The sequence below is a fragment of the Mustela putorius genome, unplaced genomic scaffold (genome assembly GCF_011764305.1).
Source record: "Mustela putorius furo isolate JIRA1106 unplaced genomic scaffold, ASM1176430v1.1 tig00003870_pilon_pilon_pilon, whole genome shotgun sequence".
Classification (NCBI taxonomy): domain Eukaryota; kingdom Metazoa; phylum Chordata; class Mammalia; order Carnivora; family Mustelidae; genus Mustela; species Mustela putorius.
In genome coordinates this window covers 10,216,572-10,239,297 of record NW_025422022.1, presented here as the reverse complement: position 1 = coordinate 10,239,297, position 22,726 = coordinate 10,216,572, and the positions used below count along the sequence as shown (strand labels likewise).

At 47.3% G+C, this 22,726-nt stretch overlaps 1 protein-coding gene across 10 annotated transcripts in view; it reads right to left on the bottom strand.

Moving 5' to 3' along the window:
- The window catches only part of PHACTR1 (phosphatase and actin regulator 1), a 550,281-nt gene that overhangs the window by 181,959 nt on the left and 345,596 nt on the right, over positions 1-22,726 (bottom strand). For all 10 annotated transcript variants that reach the window (XM_045066953.1, XM_013056847.2, XM_045066954.1 and 7 more), the window contains one exon: positions 19,272-19,436. In XM_045066953.1, the coding sequence (XP_044922888.1) occupies positions 19,272-19,436 (165 nt within the window). The remainder of the gene's footprint in view (positions 1-19,271; positions 19,437-22,726) is intronic.

Sequence of the window (22,726 nt, the reverse complement as noted above, 5' to 3'; positions counted from 1 at the left end):
TGAAAAACAGTATCTCACTAGTTTCAATTTGTGTTTAAGTATGAGTGAGGGTGAGATCTTTTTTTATATTTATGGGACATGTGTGTTCTTCAGTTTGCTAGTTCATGTCCTTTGCCCAATTTATTTTTGAATTCAAAATAGGATCTCTGCTACTTTCCTGCTTAAAACTTTTATGGGTGACCCTCTGTCTGTAGGATACCGTCTGGCAGCCCGGATACGGACAAAAAGGGGCTGTGACCTAGTCCCTTCTAAACCTCCCCTCATATGGTTGCTACCTTTGCCTCAACATTGATGGTCCATGCCCTGACTGTGGCTGTTCCTTATGGCTTCCAGCCCTCACTCTGTCTTCTTCAATAAAGATTCGATGACTAATTGAAGAAATTCCAATTTTCATGTAATATTCACCGACGAGGGGCACCTGGTGGCTCTGTCCATTGAGCGCCTGCCTTCAGCTCAGATCATGATTCCAGAGTCCTAGGATCAAGTCCTGCATTAGGCTCCTTGCTCAGTGGGGAGCCTGCTTCTCCCTCCCTCTCTCTCTCTCTCTTTTTTTTTAAACAAAACAAAACCCCACACACCTCCTTTACTGACGTGGAAAACGGATACACACGGACAGTTTTTTTTTGCTGGGGTCCCCGAGCTCAGGGAGGCTCAGGCTGGGGGCGGCGGAGCAGGCGGGCGGCGGCGAGGCTGGTGCCCTGGCACTGGGGCCGCGCGTACTTGAGAAAGATGTTGGCACGGCCAGGAGCAGGCCTCGGAGCGCAGCGCGGGCCGTGCACGGCTCGAGCGGGCGCAGCTCTGCGGGGCTGTAAAGCGAGGGCTGGAGGCTGGAGCCGGGCTCCCATCCTGCAGCCTCGGCCTCCAGCAGAGACAGTTCCAGAAAGTAGGTGGCAAGTAGCATCACCTGGGGGCTGCTCCCGGCCAGGCCAGCGCAGCCAGTAGCCCAAGGCAAAGTAGCGGCCCGGGGGGGTGCAACCGGAAATCCTCCCTGCTCATGTTCTCTCTTGCTCTCTCTCTCTCAAATAAAAATCTTTTAAAAAATTTTACTAATTGAAGAAATTCCAATTTTCATATAATTCTCCTTAACTAAAGAGCTATCATGAAACATTCAACTGTTTCTTCAAGTATTTAATTTTGTTCTTGTCAATCCTATGATCAGGGACCATCTGTAAATAATGTCTTTTGTGCTTTCTGCTGGTTTATACTGGAATGACATCCAGTTCTCTTCTCGCTGGCTCTTACTAAAGTTCTCCCTACAGTACAGGTATTTTGATGGGGAAAAACAGACTACATGTGGGCTGCAACATTCACACTGGGAGTTTAAAATAAGCCACAACAGGAGAAATCTGTCCAAATAGAGGCCAACGGTCATGATTTCGCTGAGGCCAATCTAGACAGACTGTCCAATGTTGGCATATCCTAGAAAGAGTCCCCCTCTTCCCTGCTTGATTTCTCGCTGACCACATTTATAACTTAACCCCACGTTTCACTGTGCAATCCCAGGAGCGTGAAGTCCTTACTACCCATCACATCACAGCCTTTCTGGAAAGCAGGGGCTAAACGAAGATATTCACCCCCGGTGTGCTTCTGAATCAGTCTCTAGCCTAAAGAAAAAAGTACGTAGAAGGAAACGCTAGTACACAGATGTTAGTGGCAGGCTATTTATAACCGCACGCACCCCCTGGAATGTGTTACAGGCAGGGGACTCGGCTGACTAGGAGCCAAGCATTCTACTACAATGTACCGCTGCACTAAAAAATTAAGAGGGAGATAAATGATATGCATGTTTTGCTTTCCTCTACGTAAAATGATTACGAAAGGATGCAAGGGAATAGGCATAAAGGATTGTCATTTGTGAGGGTGTCAGGATGAAGGGTGAATTTTCTATTTAGAGAGACTTCATGATATATTATGATTAGGATTTGTTTATTTTTATTAAGATTTTATTTATTTATCTGACAGAGAGAGAGCACAAGCATGGGGAGCTGCTGGCAGAGGAAGAGGGAGAAGCAGACGCCCCGCTGAGCAGGGAGCCCAATGTGGGGCTCCATCCCAGGATCCTGAGATCATGACCTGGGCTGAAGGCAGCTGCCTAACCTACTGAGCCACCCAGGTGTGCCTCCCAGGATTGGAATTTAACAGACAAGAGTCCACTAGCCTTTCCACTACAAACCAGTGTGACTCTGGCTGTGTGGGAAGGCACATGATCACCAGACTCCCGGTAAACATCTACATGATCCAGACCTATCGAATGCTGTTTCAGTCAATCACGAGGCAGGTGAGAATTACTCCTCATGGTAATGACAGATCTTCCGGTAGTGAATCTTTCCAGTTGTCCATGCGTGACATAGAGTTTTGTGCTATGGTGGATAAATGGTATAACTTTTTTTTTCTTCTCTACAGGGACAGAGTATTGTAAAATGAGGTTGTAGAATATTACAGTTCCCAGCTGCTTCATACAATCTTCACAGAAATGCCTGGAAATGTAATTAGCACGGTGCTCTAACCACGCCTTAAACGACCCTTTCCTGTGTGCCGAGAAGCGTTTATCAGCCCTTTCCAGGGGCTTCTCTGACAACGCTTTGCAGCAGTAGCAAGCAGCTTCCCACAATCTCCGAGCATCTCACAGCTCCCCAGAAGCTAGGGAAGTTTAAGCCGAGCGAGGTGGAATGGAGCAGCTTTTCTGCGGACACAGAAATGTTGCTATGCCACAGAGGAGACATTTATCCTCTTCAGAAACTCACACTCGCTTGAGGACAAAAATAGACGAAACATTACAACAGTCTTCTATGCCAAAATTGCATCTGAGTCTGACCATCAGGAGCCCTGCTCCCTGACGTCCCCACAAAGACCCCTCACAATGCCGCTTCATTAGAACTCACTGTGTTTAGAGCGAAGGTCCCCCCAGGCATTTTGGGGTCAGCACCTCCGTCCTCCTCCTCTAGGTCAAACTGCCCCTCTGGGCAGGTGCGTGGAACACAACACTTTCTTTCATCCGTGTGATTTCATTAATATCTCACACATTTCATATTCACACACTGCCCCTGATCCCACTCTCCCTTGGGCTTACAAAAAGGAGGAGGCAGACCTTTAAAACTGACCTTCAAAAAACCATTTGATTCATGTGTTGGCTCACGGTCTACTTCTCCTATTAAGGTTACTTGATGATTTCTTTTGTCAAGTCCCAAATTTTAATTGCCTCACATCTTCCCTGTAACTTCCACAACTTAACAAGGAAATCAACCGAGCATAAGAACTCATTTTTTAAAGAGACAAGTTAACATACATTATGTAGGTATTTTCATTGGCTTCGGGAATGCCGGCGTTACTCGCTGAAATCATCAAGTCTTATTTCCAGAATTAATTTGTTTCTTACGGAGAATCACACTGGATTCAAGTGTGTTTAACAGCTGCCTAACCTAGATATACATACGTCTTAACCTTTTCACTCTTTAGGCTTTCAAGTCACGTGGAACAGTGACATTTCCAAGCAAAGCCCAGGAGACTTTGAAGTAAGACAGAGGCTTGCATTCGAGTCCTCTAGGGTTTTACCATTAAGCAGCCAAGTGATCCTCGGCTAGTTATTCACCCTTCCTAAGTCTCATTAGCCTCCTCTATGAAACAGATGTTAGCAGTGATGGACTCATAAGACTGGAGAGGCAGGGGCGCCTGGGTGGCTCAACGGGTTAAAGCCTCTGCCTTTGGCTCAGGTCATGATCTCAGGATCCTGGGATGGAGTCCCGCATCAGGCTCTCTACTCAGCGGGGAGCCTGCTTCCCCACCTCCCCGTCTGCCTCTCTGCCTACTTGAGATCTCTGTCTGTCCAAGAAATAAATAAATCTTAAAAAAAAAAAAAAAAAAAAAAAAAGACCGGAGAGGCAGTAAGAGCTACATTGTATCTACTTCGGTATTTATCACTCAGTGCCCACCAATGGGCCATTCATGACTGGCAGTGATTAGCACTGTTATTAGTCATGCCAGCGTGTTAGGATGATGCTTACAGTGAAGCAAAGGGAGAAGGCCCAAAATTTTTGGGGAAACCCAGGTGACTCCGGTGAACTTCTGTATTAAAATGGTCGTGGAGAACGGAAAGGGCATGTCTATAATCAGAACTGGTTAAGGACCTAAAACGGAGGTATGATTCTGAGGTGTTCCCAGAGTGAATGAGGATTCATTTCATAGCGTCAGGGAGCTTTGGGAAGGGAAGCCTATGAGGGCGGAAAGGAGGCATTTGGTGTACTTATTTGGGTGCTGGTGGGAAGGTCCTATAGAGCACTGGCCTCGGGGTAGAGATCTTTACAGAACTGAATTTCTGAATTCAATGGAATTCTGCTTATGGTCCGTGGAGTTCCGCCAGCAGACATCTGGGAACTTAATGAACTCAGGAGACTTCGGAACTCCAGAGAGGATAAACAAGGGGCTCTCAGAAGAAAAGCGGAGGAAAGAATGAGAGGAGGAGTAGAGTTAGGGAAGAGGAGGAAAGAAAGAAGAGGGTGTTGCATAGGAGGGCTATAAGGCCGGGGGAAAAACACACATGGGGTCTGCTGGCCTGCAGACAGGTGACAGGCGTGGGCCAGAACCTCAGAGAGTGAGAGACGTGTTGAAGACGATAGAATGAATTCCAACCGGAAGGAAGTGAATTTCTGATCAATTTCTGATCAGCGGGAGGGAAGACACACACAGAGACTGAGGGCTGGGAACCAAGACACTCAGTTCTTCTAGGCTGTTACGGGAACCAACCACCACGTTTCATTTGGCTGAAATGACAGGCAGTTGAGCGCCTTTTTGTGTTCTTAGGAGTCTTGGTTCCAAACGATCCCTTCTACTTTCTCTTGCGAGTTAACCGGCACCCTTTTTCAGTTTGTAGAATGGAACTGGCCTCACAGTGTGTGGCTTCTGGCCTGGTGGTCTTCTACGGAGTGGCACAGGGTGACCCTGCCCCCTCTTTGCCCGGCACAGGCCTGTTGCAGGCTTCCTGTCCCGTTCCAGGAAGGGATGGTCTCCCACGGTGTGGTCAGAAACGGCCAGGTTTGGAAAATAAAGTATATGGTCATCTTGTTTACTGCTTTCTCTATGTTTTGACCATTCCGACCGGCCACAGAGCTCTGATTTTCCAAAGGAGACTACACCCACATTGTTCCACCCCGCCCAAGATCACCTTTTTATAAATCACTCATTTTTTTTTTTTTTGCCGATGAGGTTGCCAAAGGAGAAACAGGATGGCGCATTTCCGCAGAAGCCATTGTGTTCGTTCACGTCTTTGTAAATTCATAGAGAGGAGGAAATACTCATTGGTACCTAGGAAAACGTGGGATAAGCTCCAGCTCTGTGCAATTATGCAATGTGTCTGAAAGCAGGCTCCTACACCCAGGACCTAAATCGAAGAGAAGCTCATCAGAATTGTCACTTTATCCATACATCATGCCCAAAGACTATGAAATAAGTCTTTCCTTACTCTATGATGGCTTTTTTTTTTTTTTTTAAGAGTTTATTTGACACAGAGAGAGAGCACAAGCAGGGGTAGAGGCAGGCAGGGGGAAAGGGAGAAGCAGGCTCTCCACTGAGCAAGAAGCCTGATGTGGGGCTTGATCCCAGAACCCTGGGATCATGACCAGAGCCAAAGGCAGTTGCTTAACTAACTGAGCCACCCAGGACCCCTCGATGTTTATTTTTTAATGCATTTCTATAAATAAGAGTCACGATAGATAAAGCTTATATATGATGTATTATGCATGAGGTACTGTTCTAAGAGCTTTCTAAAATTCCTTTTTTTTTAAGATTTTATTTGTCAGAGGGAGAGAGAGAGAAAGTGTAAGCAGAGGGAGCAGCAGGCTCCCTGCTGAGCATGGAGCCCAATTCGGGGCTCGATCCCAGGACCCTGAAATCATGACCTGAGCCCAAGGCAGACGCTTAATCAACTGAGCCACCCAAGCGTCCCTAAATTCTTCTTCAATCCTCACAACTTTATGAGGTGCCAGTTTCATTCCTGTTTTAGGCAAGGGGACTGAGCACACACAGTACAAACAACTTGCCCAAGGTCACATGGCACGTGGGCTGCTTGGTCTGTATTCCAGCCACGGTCCTCTACCTCCTGCCACACCGAACTTCTGCCTGTAGTCGAAGTCGGTGGGCCAACCATACATCTCATGATCAACGCCGTAAGGCTGATGTCCTTTCAGAATTGTGCTGCAAACGTCTAGTTGTAAATCCAGCAACCACTCCAGAGGCCTGTGTGATCACTGTCCGCTCGCCTAACTTACACACATAAGACGCCACACAGCACACAGAACACATCATGTTCTGCTGAATAGACAAATGCAGTGGTTTCAAATGGTATGTGTCCGGAGCCTGTATCAGTTTACTGTTTCTTGGCCATTCAATACATGGAAAGCATGTGCCATGGACATGGCATTGAACTAGACAGCATGAGACACACAAAGAGATGAGCAAGCTATTAGCCGCTGCCTTGAAGGGCATTCGAAAAGGACTCACACTGTGACCTCCAGGGTCAGTGTTCATCGATGACCTTCTCTTCCTTCACAAGCTGGCTTTACAGGGACGTGTCAGCAAAGGAAACTGTTCTAGGACATCACTGTGAAGTGCAGACGGACTATGGGTGTGAAAACATCTGAATCACGAGGCTCCATACTCATGGACCAGAAACACAATACAAGTGATAGGACTACAGGCGATGTTCGAATTTCAGGTCTGCCATTTCTAACTAGAAATTATCTAGCCCCTTCAGACCTTGGGTTCTTCACCTGCCAAATTAAGTTAACAATAGCGTGGAGGTCTGCTGTGCATTGAGGGTTCCTAATTAGGGCACGGAAAGGGTCAAGTGTATTTCACATGCACAGAAGGCATAAGAATGACTGTTATCGTTATTCTCGACAAAGAATTGGTGAAGCACATTCAACCTGGAAAGCAGAGAACGAGCCACACCTGTAGCCTTGTTACACCCTGAACAATGGTATAGTTGGCTTCTACAGATGGTACCCAATGAACTATGCTCCTAGCGCACACACCCTTGTTTAGTCTGCCCCCAAAACAAGTCTGGGCTGGTCCCGTGACTTCTTTTAACCAAGAGAAAACCATGAATGACATACTGGGCCAATTCTGGACTGAGTCTTAAAAGAACTGGCATCTTGTCCCATTGAGCTCTTAGAGGTCCCGAGCTATCCCGCTGGAGAGACCACATGGAATGGTACTGAGAATACATGGAAGAAAGGAGGGGTCCAGCTTGCCCTGCACCACACGGAGCCTCCTGGTGACCCCAACCCCAGCTGTCTGCAGACATAGGAGATCCCAAGAGAGACTGGCTGAAGAACCACCCAGCTGAGCTCAGGCAATCATTAGGTCACAGAAGACCATCAAATTGTTGCCTTCCTCTACTACAACCTTGGGCGGTGTTTTGTTACGGAGCAAGAGATAACCCCAAAAGACAGTGCTGCCCCAATAACCTGAAGTTAAACACACAATGTCATGGAACCAGACTTGTGTACAATTCTGAAAAATTGAAAAACAATCATGAAAGATGGCAAGTCTCTTGAAGGTTGGGACCTTGTGTTCTGTGCTTCAGTAAATGCCCTCACTTCTCCGCTTTCAGATCTTGGGAAACAGAGGAGCTCATACAGTTGGCTGGTCTCTCTGACTTTCAGTTCCATATGAACTTACTAGGCACCCACTATGTCAGGTGTTTGCTCAATCCCAGGAGACAAGGGGGAAAAGGCAGTGTCTCTGTTGTTAAGGATGTTATAGCCTGTTATAGTGATGGAGGAAGGTCACCCTGAGAGGAAACAATGACATATTCACCATCTCAGCTCCCTGGAGGTACCGATTTCCAGAGTCTTTAGGCTGTACCAGACATTTTTTTTTTTAAACTGGGCAATTAAGTCTACTTTGCCTTTCAACCCCTAGATGTTCCCTTCCAGGGTCATGATGGAGATGCAAATAAGAATATTCTTTGCATGTCTGTGCTTGGCTTCTTTCTTAAAAGAAACGGAAGGATCCAGTTATCCAAAGAGAATGTGTGATCTAGCCAGATGCTGAAGGCTAGACAGCTTGATTTGATGACTCCTTATTAAAATCAGATGCATGCTAAATAGTACTCAATTATTTGCATGTTTGTTTTTCCTAGTCGCAAGAAATGTCATTACGGAAAAATGTGTGGAAATATATTCATTTGGCTTCATAGTCACTCTGCTGTTGCTTCTATTTCCCTTGGAATGCCAAAGCCACCTTAAGGCAAACTTTGCATCTTGACACAATCAAGTCAATCTTAAAAAACACCTCCCCTCAAGCTCAGTTCCCATTTTGGGCACTACCATCTTTCTTTCTCCCTCCTGGCCAAGCTTCTTAAAAGAAGTCTACTTCTTCTTCTCTCCTTCATACCTCAATCATATGCTTCTTCTTCTTTTTTTTTTTTTTTAAAGATTTTATTTATTTATTTGACAGAGATCACAAGTAGGCAGAGAGGCAGGCAGAGAGAGAGAGGAGGAAGCAGGTTCCCTGCTGAGCAGAGAGCCTGATGCAGGACTCGATCCCAGGACCCTGAGATCATGACCTGAGCCGAAGGCAGCGGCTTAACCCACTGAGCCACCCAGGTGCCCTCATATGCTTCTTAATTCCCAGCCAGAAGGCTTCCCCAAAACTGTTCTCCTAAGGACACAAATGATGAGTGGCCTCTAAACACACGGGCTATGTCTTAATTCCTTACCATCCTATCAGGACCCACTAGAGTGGACCCATATCCTTTCCTGAACTTTCTCCTGTTCTGCACAGGTGACCCCACCCATCCCTTTCCTAGCTCTCTAGTAAGTCTAATTGGTCTCCCAAACGGCCCCACTGCCTGGGCACATAGCTTAGAGATCTGTGGTCCTCAAAGTGCTGCTCCTGAGGCCATAGCTTGCTTTCCACTTCATATTTTCTCCTTGGAGTTTCCATCACATGGCTTCAAATGAACCCACAGGCACTCACGACGTTCAGATCCGCATTTTCAGCCAGATCTTTCCTGATCCCAGTTCTCTACAACCAATATCTGGGGCATCTCAGAAACACAGAAAAGCCAGCATACCCCCAAATGAATCATTTCCTCCACCAACCCACTTGTCTTCAGTGTCCCTGATGGGGTGAGTGGTACCTCCACCCACTACCTGTTCAGTGGTTCTCTACCTCTCTCTCACCCTCCACAACCAATCTGTATTCAAGTTATGCTCATTCTGTCTCCTAAAGATTTCTCAGTCTTCATGGCCTGATGTCACTATTTTAGTCTGCGCTATCATCATCTGTCCCCGCATCGTCGTCAACCACCCACTACCTTCCACCAACAGTTTCCTTGGGAATGAAATCAACAGGAATACTCAATATCCCACTGGATTCCATGATCACAAGAAGATGTCCCCGAAACTGTATCCCAGTTTTCTCTCATTCCACAAATACACAGACGTGGTTAGATTATAAACTTGAAAATGAAGTTTGGTCACACTCCAAACTTTTCCTGTGCTGGAAGAATGATCTTTTAAAAGGAGTATCTTCTGACAGCTTCCATAGGATGCTGCACTGGGATAAAGTCCAGGCTCCCTAACAGACCTCGTAAGGCCCTTCATAATGAGCAGATCCCTGCCTACTTTTTCTTTTTCAACTCTTACTACTCTGTTTCTTCCCCAACAATCCTCCTCAGACCACAGCCTTCCTTTTAAGCTGCGGATTGGCAAGCTCTCCTTCTCTCTTCTCCAGACTCTCCTAGGCTCTGTTCTTCCCACCAGGAGAGAGGACTCCCTCATGTTCGTTGCCTAACACCTTGGTTAAACATCCACTTCTCTAGGGAGTCTTTCCTGCTAACCTGTAAACTCAATTGGGTTTGTCTAATTTGAGTTCTTGGAGCCCCTGGGGGTCTCCTCTAATATCACGGATACTTCACTGTAATTGCTGGCTTTTTTATCTATCTTGCCCTCAAGACCATAACCTCTGGGAGGCAGGAGCCATGGATATTCTCATTATAGTTTTGGAGATAATGGCGGTGCCTGGTGCATGAACGAACACGACATGCCAAGCTGATGTCCTTACTGAACATTCTGTGGCTTATAGAGGTTTGAAAACCTAAGTTCTGCCCAAGGAGAAAATATTACTTTGTTAGTTTGAAAAGGGGAATCCAATCCAAGGCAACACTAGAGTTAGGGCACAGAGGCGCATACCAGCCCTCTCAGGTACACGCGTGCCTGTTCACGAGCACCAGTGTTTGCAATGAATCAATTTCACCGCTCTGCCTGAGTGGGAAAAACACAAACTTTGGGTCCAGAGCTGTGCCAGTGATGATCCTCAGGGCCTTTACCCTGGGCAGAGCTGGTCTTGTGCTGGATAGAGAGGCAATGATTCCACTTATCAACAGTGATCTTCAATCCTTCAATCCAAAAGGATGCCAACATGAGCCTCCCTGAAAATCTCAGGGTGTCTCTTTCTCTAAGAAGTGCATAACACCCTCCCCTCATCACAGGACATGCTAGGAGTTCCTAGTAGCGAGGAACTGGCAATGTGGGGTTTGCATGCTAGCCACCCACCCTGGATATCAGCCGCGGGCTCTTTCTGAAGGGCTCCGAAGCCCATCACACCACATCCAAAGGCAGAATCCAATACAGACAGTTTCCCTTAACCAAGATGCAACAATTATTTGGAAAGCCACAATTCCAGAGACATGGGCTTCCCAGGAAGGCATTCCTAGAAAGGAGTGGCTGCTCAAGTCATTAGTGAGTCTGGGTGCATCAATGTAGGAAGTGAAGGAAGCAGAGTCTGGGCCTGAGGGAGAGGGGCAGCCGGCAACTAGATACAGTGGTTAGCTCACAGGGTTGGCTCTCGTCCCATTGGGAGATCTCCATTGGGAGATCTGGGGTGAGCAGAAGGGCAGCAGGGCTCCATTCCCTGCTCTTAGGCTCATGAGAGCTTCTGTACGTGTCCTGCCTACACATGCCATGACACTGGTATCACGCTGGACAGAATGCTGGGCAAAAGCACGCAGGCTATTTCCTGGACCCCATCATGAACACGAGGGGAGCCCCCCAGTGTATTCAGGCCTGGCCTTTCTTGATTGCTGGCCGTTAGGTGGAGCTGACACCGATCTACCGACACTAACCAATGCCATGGTTCAGGAGTCCCCTGGCGTGTCCCAGGGGAACAGGTCATCAGTGAGTCCTAATTTAAAGCTGTTCCCTTATCCCACCAGGATATTAGGGGGGGGTGTTCTAACAGCTGGAGTGAATGTTCAAAAGGTGACCTGTGACTTTCTATGAATCACACGGGGAGTGGTACTTTAAAGACATGATGAACGGGAACCTCTCCATTTGGAAAAGGGAAATAGAGAAGCTTTCCAAGAAAATGTTAATTCAGGAATGAGTTAAATGATAAAACCAAAGAGTTCCTTTTGTTTCTTGACAGAAGAGAGCAAATGAAATCGGCACACAGTTTGGCAAATAAGGCACGTGTGTCTCTGTTCGTGGATGGGATCGCTTACCAGTTTTTAGTGATTTCCTAACTTCTCTCTCTACCTCAGCCACCCACTGCCATGGTTGTAGTCTGTGTTTTGTCTCTGCTTTGAAAATCACTAATGTGACACGTGGCTATGTTCCTAGGTGCCCCCTGCACCCCTAGCTTGCTTCTGGCTACCAGACCCGCCGACGGTTCTAAAAGTCTTGGACTCCTTTGGAACCTCAAGTCTATCGACTTTTCTAATTGTGCTCAATTCACTGGACCTTTCCTTTTTAAAATCCAATTTAAAGTCAGTATTGTAGTGGATTAAACTGTATCCCCACAAAGGGATAAGTTCAAGCCCTAAGAGCGTACCTGTGTGACCTTACTTGGAAATCAGGTGTTTGCAGATGTACTCAGTGAAAGATCTCTGAACAAGATGATCCTGGATATAGGGCAGACCCTGCATCCAATGAGCACTGTCCTTACCGGAGAAAGGAGAGGGAGTCTGGCAACATAGAGAGACACAAGGGAAAGGCCACGTGCAGACAGAGGCTGAGATTAGAGCATTGTAGCCACAAGCCAAAGAATGCTAAGGATAGCCCAGCAGCCATCAGGAATCAGGAGAGACTTCCGAAACACTTCCCCTCAGGGTCCGGGAGGAGCCAACACTGCCAACACCTTGATTCTGGGCTTTGGGCCTTCAGAACCATCAGAGAATAAATTCCCATGGTTTTAAGCCACTAAATTTGTGGGGATTGGTTACACCAGCCCCAAGAAATGGATACAAATGTGCTAACCTTCTCTGCTCCCCTGCCCCCCGCCCCCACTTTTTAATCCATCTGGCCAAATCCTTCCCCCCCACCGCCAATAGGACCCAACTGTCTGCTTTATCCAGAGTTATACTGGGATGACCGAGGCCACTGGAAAAAGTCGCAGGTGCCCTGTGGTGTCGTAATCATCAATCTGAAACTGGGTTCGCTCTGCAGGTCCCACTCCTGGCCTCCCCCCACCAAGCGATGAGCTGACTTACGACGTGGAAAAGCGCAGCTAGCTGTCAGATAAAGTCATACCCGATTCTTCCTCTCCCTGCAGCCAGGCTCTCCGCTGTCCAACTCTTTCATTCCCTCTCTGACATGAGCCCTACTATCTGCGTCTTACCTCGCACCCACCCCTGGCTTCTCAGCACCTTACCCCCTCTCCCCTCTCATAGATCTTCCCACTCTCCCTCTCTACTGGATCCCTCACCCTGGCCCGTCACAACTTCTGTTGCTTCCATCGTACGATGACAATGACAAGTCAGAAGGCACACAGACAGCCCCCTGTGATCAAAGCACACGCACACGTCCTTGGAGACGCGCCTACCTCCTCCAGTGTCCATCCCATTTTGCATCTTTCCGCCACTTCCCAGCCAGACTCCTCCAAAACCTTATTTCCATTTCCCCCCATTTCCTACTAATTCCTCACTCCACGCTAATCTGGCATCGATCCCCAATAATCCACCAGACAGCTTCTGCTAAGTCATCAGTGAGCTCCAAGGATCGTTTTTCTGTATTGCACTTGGCTTCTCCATACTGAACATGGTTCGCCGCACCCTCCCTGAAACATTTTCCCTTCTTGGCTCCTATCGCACGACATTCTTCCCGTGTTCCTCCTACCTCTCTGGCTACTGCTTTTTTCTCTCTCTCTCTCTCTTTTTTTAAATGAAATATAATTAATAATATAGTGTTCTACTACTTGTAGGTATAGCATGTAAGGATTCAACAATTCTACACATTTCTCAGCGGTCATCGTGGTGAGTGTTCTCTTAATCCCCTTCACCTGTTTCACCCATCGCCCCCCCCCACCTACCCCCTTGAGACCATCAATTAAAAAAACGGGTGGAGGGGACGCCTGGGTGGCTCAGTTGGTTAAGCGGCTGCCTTCAGCTCAGGTCATGATCCCAGCGTTCCTGGGATCGAGTCCCACATCGGGCTCCTTGCTCGGCAGGGAGCCTGCTTCTCTCTCTGTCTCTTCCTGCCATTCTGTCTGCATGTGCTTGCTCTCTCTCTCTCTGACAAATAAAACAACAACAACAACAACAACAACAAAACAAAAAACGGGTGGAGGGCCTGAGTAGACATCTTTCCAAAGAAGACATACAGATGACGAACAGACACAGGAAGCTCAACATTAATCCCCAGGGAAATGCAAGTCAAAACCACGAGACATCACTTTACACCTGCCAGAGGGGATAAAATAAAGCAACCAACCAACCCAAGAAGTTAACACATATTAGTGAGGATGTAGGAAAAAAAAAATACCCCTCACGCACTGCTGGGGGGAAGGCAAGTGGGAGCAGCCACCGTGGAAAACAGCATGGAGCTTCCTCGAAAAATGAAAAATAGAACTGCCCTGGGATCCTGCAATTCCACTACTGGGCAGTTACCCAAAGAAAATAAAAACACTAAGTTGAAAAGATATATGCACCTCTAAGTTTATTGCAGCAGGATCCACAAGAGCCAAATGATGAGAACAGCCCAGGTGTCCACCCACAGGTGAATGGAAAAAGAAAACGTGGAATATTACTCAGCCACAAAAAGAATGAGATCCTGCCATGTTGCAGCAACACGGAAGGAACCAGAGTGTATAACGCTAAATGAAATAAATCATGCAGGAAAAGTCACTGCCTTTCGATCTCCTTTATGAGTTTATCCTCCTCTGTCTAGTCTCTAGTGATGAGAGTCTTCCTCTTTTCTTTCCATTCTTTCCATTCTATACTTGTTCCCTAGCCCAATTCCTACATGGTCATCACTCTAATGTGGGTAAACAAAGACCCAAGATCGATGCACCCAGTCCAGACCCCTTTTTTGCACCCCATATATTCAACTCCCAGCTTTGGATACCACAAAATCAACTCCAATCCACACCTGAAATGGAAATTATTTCTCCCCTCCCCTCACCCCTCCCCCACAACCCCATCCTTCCCTGACTCCCCCAAGCCCGCCACTCTTCCAAAATGCTTATCTCAGGAAAGGCCACACCATATACTGTAAACCAGCCCTAGAGTGTCAAATGTGACACTTATCTCTCTCCCTCTTAAACCCAACTGGACATTAAGTCCTCTCACTTACTCCTTATAACATCTCTCAAATGCATCCATTTCTACCAGCAAATATTAGTCCAAGTCACCATAACCCGCATATGGCCTAACCAGTCTTCTTGGAATCACTCATACTCTTGTCTAATCTGCTGTGCAGAATGAAGGCCCAGTGAGGGTCCAGCCTTTGGTGACCTCTCCAGCCTCGGCTGATACCATAGTCCAACTCTCCACTCTCTAGCTGCTAGCTTCCTTGCCTTCCCAGCCTGTTCATCCCTAATTTTTTCCTACCACAGGGCCTTTGCACAAGCTGTTTTACTGCCTGGAGGGCTCATTTTCTATATGCTTACTCCTCTGCCAGACTTCAGTTCAAACTTCTCTTCCTCGGGACCGTTACTCTGATCTCTCGGACTGCATCTAGTGTCCTCATTTTTCCAAGTACCTTTCCGTCACTGCCCTTGTCACGATTGTGATCCTGCCTGTATTCTTGTGTTTTAATTGCCTGCCTCCCCACTACTCTGTGCACACCACAAGGTCACCAGCAAGGTCTGGTTTTGGTCACAGTTATACATCCTCAGAACGGGTCCAGTTTCAGCATGGGTAGGCTTTTTTTTTTTTTTTTTTTTTTAATTTTTAAAAATATCGCGTTGCTCATGGCTTTAGGTATGCGGAAATGTTTAGAAGCACAAAGGGAATGTTGGCACGTTGCAGATCTCCAGGGCCAACCCCCTACCGCTTCTGATTTTCTGTCAAAGAGGAAATAAAAGCATAACTCAGTGGCATCTTCATGGTTTATTCCTGCCAGTTCTATTTTTCTATAAATACAGTCCTCATTTTCAAGGAATTTGGAGAAGAGGGTTGCAGGGGACTATTTTGGGGAGGCGCTGCCTGTTCTAATTTGGAGGGGATGTTATCATTTGTCTTTGTTCCCCGAGCAGCTGTGGGGGTGTGCTGCCGATGCCACGCAGGAAGCTGGGCGTGTCAGGCTGGCTGTTTCGCAGGCCCCGGGCCCGGCCCCGGAGGGCAGGCCAGAGAGCTTGTAAAGATCACGTCCTGGCGAACCTGCTATTTTACCTTCTAGACATCACTGTTGTTTCCCTAGGGCTACGATGAGATGCGGGGCTGTTTTCTCTTCCAGGGTTATTGCCACCATCTGGAGCTCAGTCTCGGGGGCTTATTGCTGCAGGCCTTGTCAGGACACTGGCCTTCGGCCTGGCATAGGAAGGTTGTGTGAGCAGCCCGAGATACGGATAGGGAGAGAGTTGAAAAACGCATACAGTTGTTGATGCCAAAACTGAGGGACGCGTGGAGATTATAAATTTCCCACATAGTTTGCTTACTGTTATGCAATTTACGAAGCAGTATTTCTGGGCGTATCTCTGAAGACGTGGTATATACCCAGACAGCCCTGACCCGTAACTTGAGTTACAGGAACACTGCAGGACTAGCTAATGATGGCACACTGTAGTGGAACTCACTGTGAAAATACAAACAGGCAAGCATGCCTTGTCCTTTCATGTGTTTAAAAAGAAGTTACAACTGCATACTATAAATGGATACATGGACTCAGTCTTTGTATTTAAAACTGTGGACCTTATTTTACATGTGAAAGGGCATTACACCCACAGAGAAGATGGATATATGCACACCAGCTAAAACTGGCCAACCATGAACAACCCCATAATCAAACAATCATCTTGTGTATGTAATATTTGCCTCTTATCAATGCATAGGAAAGTTTCAAAGTTTTACTTGAATATATATACAATTTATCATGTCAAACACCCTTGCATTGTCCATTTTTTTTCTCCTTTGGGCTAAGAACTGGCACCATACGTTTCTCTAAGGAATAATATTCTGAATCCAGTTAAATACAAAGGACACTCTAGTACAAACCATTGACTTCTTAAAAAAAAACAGAATTGTTTCAATAAGTTCAAGCATCCCTCCATCTATCTGTATATAAAGATATTCCATAGTATATCCTCAACCTTTTCTGCTTCAGGAGCTGAATGTCCCTTAAAAATACAAAAAACAAACAAACAAAAAAACCAACAAAAAAATCCCAAATCTATATTCAAATATCACATTCAACTGCCGAATTAATCTGTTAGGCCTAAGAGGTCACAAGAGCTTGCTAAGAATAGTTAACGGTAAGAATGATTCAAAATGCAACTTTGCCTGTCACATGTTTTAATTTTTTTCCCCAAAGACTTTGAAAGAAAATCAGTGTTTAAACTCTTAACAATCCACTTGTCGTCTGATGGCCCTGCATTTGCATCTGTCCAAGGACTAGTTTTCCAACATCTAGAAGAAGTCAGCACACTCATCTTCCCAGGCAAGAAGGATGTGAGCTTTATCTCAAGGTCTTCCCAAACAGACAGAAAAAGGTCCTGATTAGCCGGGAGCAAGGCATCAGCCACACCACGGTTCACGGATTCATGCTGATGAACAGCCATTAGTTAAATAAGTATTTGGGTCATTATAAGCCATTTTCCACAGCAGAGTCAGGAAGACCATCGTTAGGGACCTCATGGAAAAATTTTTTTTTTTAAAGACTTATGAGAGGGTGGGAGGGAGGGAGACAGAGCGTGTACGGTGAGGGGCAGAGGGAGAGAATCTCAGACTCCCTGCTGAACTTGGAGCCTGACGTGGGCTCAATCCCATCACCCTGAGATCGTGACCTGAGCTGAAATCAAGGCTCAAACGACTGAGCCAGCCAGGCGCCCTGAAACTTTGTTCTTTCTTCCAGGGTTCACAGAACACCCCTTTTTTCATTCTTCAAGTGTCTTACACCTCACTTTGTCGAAAGGACATATTTAACATTTCTCCAGAGACAATGATGTAGTTTCACTCCAGGTGGGGGTATACAGAGCTGTCATCCCTCTAAGGTTTGGTTCCCATGTCAATATCTCCGCAGCTTCTAGAAACACATGGAAGGCCTGCAGGTTGCATTACACCTGGACAATGACCCCGAGGCTGCAGAATGCAGTCAGGTGCAGGGATGCAGTCCCCCGGATGACAATTTTGAGATTTCTCGAATTTGGAGGTGTGTTCCCATCTCAAGAATTAACAGGTTATAGCAACAGGACCCTGGGACTTCCAGCAAAGGAAGAGTTGGGAAACATCAGCTGGCGGTGTCCATGAGAACTATTTAAGCTATCAAGACTTTCTGCAGCTTTCCCATGTTTGCTATTCACTTTCATTCCCCACAGCAATTAGCACTAAAATTCCCAGATCTTGGGGTACCTGGGGGGCTCAGTCGGTTACGTATCTGCCTTTGGCTCAGGTCATGATCCCAGGGTCCTGGGATTGAGCTCCACATGGGGCTCCCTGCTCGTCAGGGAGTCTCCTTGTCTCTCTCCTTCTGCTCCTCCCCCTTCTCTCTCTCTCAAATAAGCCGATCTTTTGAAAAATAAAATAAAATTCCCAGATTTGTGGACTCAAGTTCAGGTACAACCAGCGGCCCCATCTCCTACTTCATGGTTAATTGGGAGTGAAGGAGGGGGGAGGGACCAAGAAACAGAAGAGGTGATGATTCTCAGGGGGAGAGAGGGCGGCTGGAGTTTTCGAGGATAAAGAGGACGGAGCAGGGGCGCCTGGGTGGCTCAGTGGGTTAAGCCTCTGCCTTCGGCTTAGGTCATGATCTCAGGGTCCTGGGATCAAGCCCCGCATCCGGAATCTCTGCTCAGCAGGGAGCCTGCTTCCCCCTCTCTCTGCCTGACTCTCTGCCTACTTGTGATCTCTCTCTCTCTCTCTCTCAAATAGATGAACAAAATCTTAAAAAAAAAAAAAAAAAAAAAAGAGGACGGAGCAGAGGAAAGCCCTGGCGTGTAGGCCTGGAATGACCTGAGCATTTAATGAGCCAAATCAGAACAAAACAAACCAAAAGCATCTGCATCGCTATTCCATCATCTTCTCTCAAACCCCACAGAGGGAAATCAGACCTCTTTCCTTATACACTTCCCTCTGCACACTCCTACTCATTTAAAATAGATCCACACAGCCTGCCACATAAACTCACAATTTTAAATCCTGTACTGTTCTTAGCTCTATTTTACAGATGGGAAAACTGAGGTACAGAGATTTTAAAAAAAACTGAGCAAGGTCATATAACTACCAAGTATCAGAGCTGGGACTTGAACCTACACAGTCTGACCCCACAATCTAAGCTCTTCACCCGTCAGCTAGGCTGACTTTCTTCCAATTCTTCTGCTGCCCACGTAAGCCATGAGCTGTAGCATTGTCCCTGCCCTTACAGGGATGCTCAGATTTCATTCTGCAGCGTTTTCCTGCCATGTCCAACAATCGTTCATTCAGGATTTCTCCTCCATAGAATAACCTCGTCTCCTCTGCCAAAGACCATATCTAACTTACTCTCTGCTCTGTGTTGATCTTCACCAAGAAGTGGGGGGGGGGGGAGGCTGAATAATAAGAAATGAGTTGTCAGTGGTGGAATAAAAGCATTCAATCACAGAAAAGGTGGAATTCTAAGCTCAGATATTTATAGATCGAACACAAGCGGCAGATCAAAACACAACAAAAAGCCAGAGATACAAGGAAACACGCGGGATCTGAAAGCCATTTTCAAGTGCACCCAAGATTTATTTGACACAAGAGCAATCCTCGGGCTCGATTCCCCCCACTTCAGTTCAGATCATTTACAGTAATTAAATTCTAATTAACATACAGAGTTCAAGCCCACCAGCTTGAACGAGGGAAGCAATCATCTTACCTGCGGATGTGTGCTTGAACTTCTCGCTTTTCTTCTTTCTCCACTTCCAAGGCTTGAAGATCCTTCCCAGGTTGGCGAACTTACTTCTCCTCCGGATGGGAGGGGTGTGTGTGCCTGGGACAAGGGAGTCGGAACGCATGGCCGCCAGCCTCTCCACTTCCTCAGCTGTTTTTCCCCCGAGAAAGAGGTGGAAAGAGAGAGGGAGGAAAAAAGTGTTAAAATGGGATCCTCGCAGATGGCCGACGTTTTCCATGGTTACAGATCACAGAAACCACAGGATCGAAGTTCCATTTCTCTTTTTTGCCTTTTGGAATGGAAGTCACACCAATGTGTTCTACAGCCTGGAGACAGTCAGCCAAACCCTACGGACCCGGAGCACCCCACATGTACCCAGACCTCAACTTAGACCTGAGGGGGAGAGCAAAAAGGAGGAACAGAACCCTCCTGACACATCAAGATTCCCCAGGGAGGCAGGAAGAGGGCATCAGAGGAGTCAAGTGACCGTCTGGGTAACTAGTAGTCCAGCGAGATCTCAGATAAGACTTGGCAGATGCAATCACTACCCCACCATCTGCTGAGAAAAGAGGGAGAAAACATTTATCAACTGTCTGTTCCAAAGCCAATGCCTCCACCACCCACGACTTTCCTTCCTGCTTTGCCCAGCCCCAAAGCAGCACCCGAATCAGTCGAGGGAGTGTCCCCACCCGAGGCTGATTTTAGAATCGCTCACCCTTCATGAGACTTTACAACTCTAAGTTTTCTTGTTCCTGTCATTTTGCTATAATAATAGTATTATTCTTAGAAGTTGGAAGCTGGAAGGGACTTGAGGGCACATCTGGACTAATCCCAGTAACCCCATGTGTGAGGGCATGAAGACCTTCAAACTCAGCACGTCTGGTGGAGCCTTCCTTAGAGGTCACAATCGCCCTGACCTCTTTCATCACTTGTAAGCAAACAAACGCTTATCTCACTTATGTGAGAATTTACATATCCCAGTGAGGGACATATACCTGGATTTGAATTTTTAGGACAGAGGTAATTAGAAAAAAGTAACCCCCTCAGCAAAATCAGGAGGGGGAGAGAGATTCACTGTTCTAGAAAGTCCGGTTACATCACGAGCTGTGGTACTGACCCCAAACCACTCTGTTGGGCCTGTAACGCCATCTCCGGAAGAATTGCCCAGACTTTTGCAACATTAGGGCTTTCTCAGGAGCTCGATTTCACAGCCTGGTCATCTGCCTGTTGTTGCCTGAAGTGGTCTGAACTCAGAGACTCACCGATTCAAGAAAAGGATCTATGGCACCTCCCCCCATGTGCCAGGCAGCGTGCTTGGTGACAGAGATGACGGGCTGGCAAAGGCTCCCAACAGCGGGATGAAGGGAAGATTCGGGAGATGTCTGGGAACAAAGTCAACGAGCCCTAGTTGGGTGACCTGAGGGAGAGGAGGGGGATCACTCCCAGTGTCCAGATTCAGGTCAGCGGAGTGACAGCCCTCACAGATGGAAACAGGGAACATGGGGCAGGCACAGGTGTGGGGGTGAGGGCGGCGACAATCTGGACATATTGCATGGTGACGGTCCTCAAACCTTTGACTATGTGGTCCAATGCGCAGCAGCTCCTCCCTTCAACCCCCGCAGTAAGTGACTACGTGACATCCTACAGACACTGCGATCGTTTCCGGGGCAGATACCCAGCAGCCCCAGATGTGACAGGGCAGAGTCAGGGGAGGAGACCCAGGGGTCTCCACTGCACACCAGGAGTAACCATACAGAATTCAAAGGAAGCCTAAGGGAGAGGGAGACTAATTCTTCTCAACCCTGGAGGAGACCCAGAGAAGACATTTTTGGCCAGACTTTGAAAAAGGAGGAACTGTTCCTCCCATGTAGGAAAGACAGAGAAGTGGATCTCTGGAAAGAAACGGACCCCAAAGAAACAGAGAAGGCTGAAAGAACACAGCACGTCCAGAAACCCGATCAGATCGTGAGCATCACTTAAGCTACGTGAGATGGAGAGCCACAGTGAGGGACGGGGGCTGGAGGAGTCTGGAGGCCCAGCAGGCAAGCTTCGGGAAGTTTCTATTAGGCGTTTGGGTTTTATTCTACAACCAGAGAGGAAAGGACGAGAATGTGAAGACAGGCATGGACATTATGACAGGCAACAGATATGTACTGAGTGCTCACCATGTACCAGATGCTTGAATTAGGTCAGCAAACAGAACAGCTAAGAACACCAACTCATGGAGCTTTCTTTGGCTGGGAGGGCAGGGGGCAGAGCCGGTAACACACAGGACAACTAAGTCAACTGTGCACTGTGTTTGAAGAAGCGTGTTTGGGGGGGCGGAATTAAAGAGAAAGTAGAACACAGTGGAGGAGATCGAGAGTGTCTGGGTGGGGGACGAGCTTCGTGTTAATGAGCGTGATGGAGAAAACACAGATTTATTTCTAGGACTAGCACTGAAACAGCAATGGAAGCTTGAACTGGAAGACACAGGTGGCAGAGAGTAATGAGAGGCCACTGCAATCCTCTGAAGGGGAAGTGACTAGAACGCAGGTAGGGCATGAAGGGGCCTGGCAGACGAGATCCAGCCAGGTGGCAGAATCACGGGCTCTCAGCAACTTTCCAGATCAACGTGAGGAAGGACAAGGAAGCAGCACTGGCTGAAGTTTTAGTGTTTCATGACTGGAGAGAAAGTGAAGACCTCCCTCCCCTACCGCCCCTTTTATTTTCAGCAGAGCTTGAACTCACCACCCCGAGATCAAGATCTGAGCTGAGTTCAAGAGTCGGACACTTAACCCACTGAGCCACCCAGATGCCCCCAAGACTTTCCATTTTTTAAAAAAGATTTTGATTAGGGGCGCCTGGGTGGCTCAGTGGGTTAAAGCCTCTGCCTTCCGCTCAGGTCATGATCTCAGGGTCTTAGGATCGAGCCCTGCATCGGGATCTCTACTCAGCAGGGAGCCTGTGTCCCACCACCACCCGTCCCCCCGCCACCTCCTGCCTGCCTCTCTGCCTACTTGTGATCTCTGTCAAATACATAAATAAAATCTTTAAAAAAAAAGAAAAAAAACTTTGATTAGAAAAGAAAGCAGCACAGAGGATGGGAGGTAGTTCCACGACAAGGGCTTTGGAGCCAAAGAATGCAGTTTTTCTGAGAAGTATCTTTGGAAGCTGGGATTTCACATTTTAGGGCAACGGAGAGAACAAATGAAGGGAAATCTGCCCAGATGTGGGAGGAGAGGCTGGATGTGGACGGTGGGCCGGGCTGCCAGCAGAGGGGAAGGGGGGCTGAGCTTCCGGGGAGAAGAGGAGGTGGTGGGATCAAAACTGCATAGGCAGGCGTTAGTCACCGGGAGACTCTATTCCGAACTGAACTATGGTTAGTCACCGGGAGACTCTATTCTGAAAGTGTGGACAGAGGTCCCTGAGCCCAAGTGTCACACATCCAATGGGGCCTC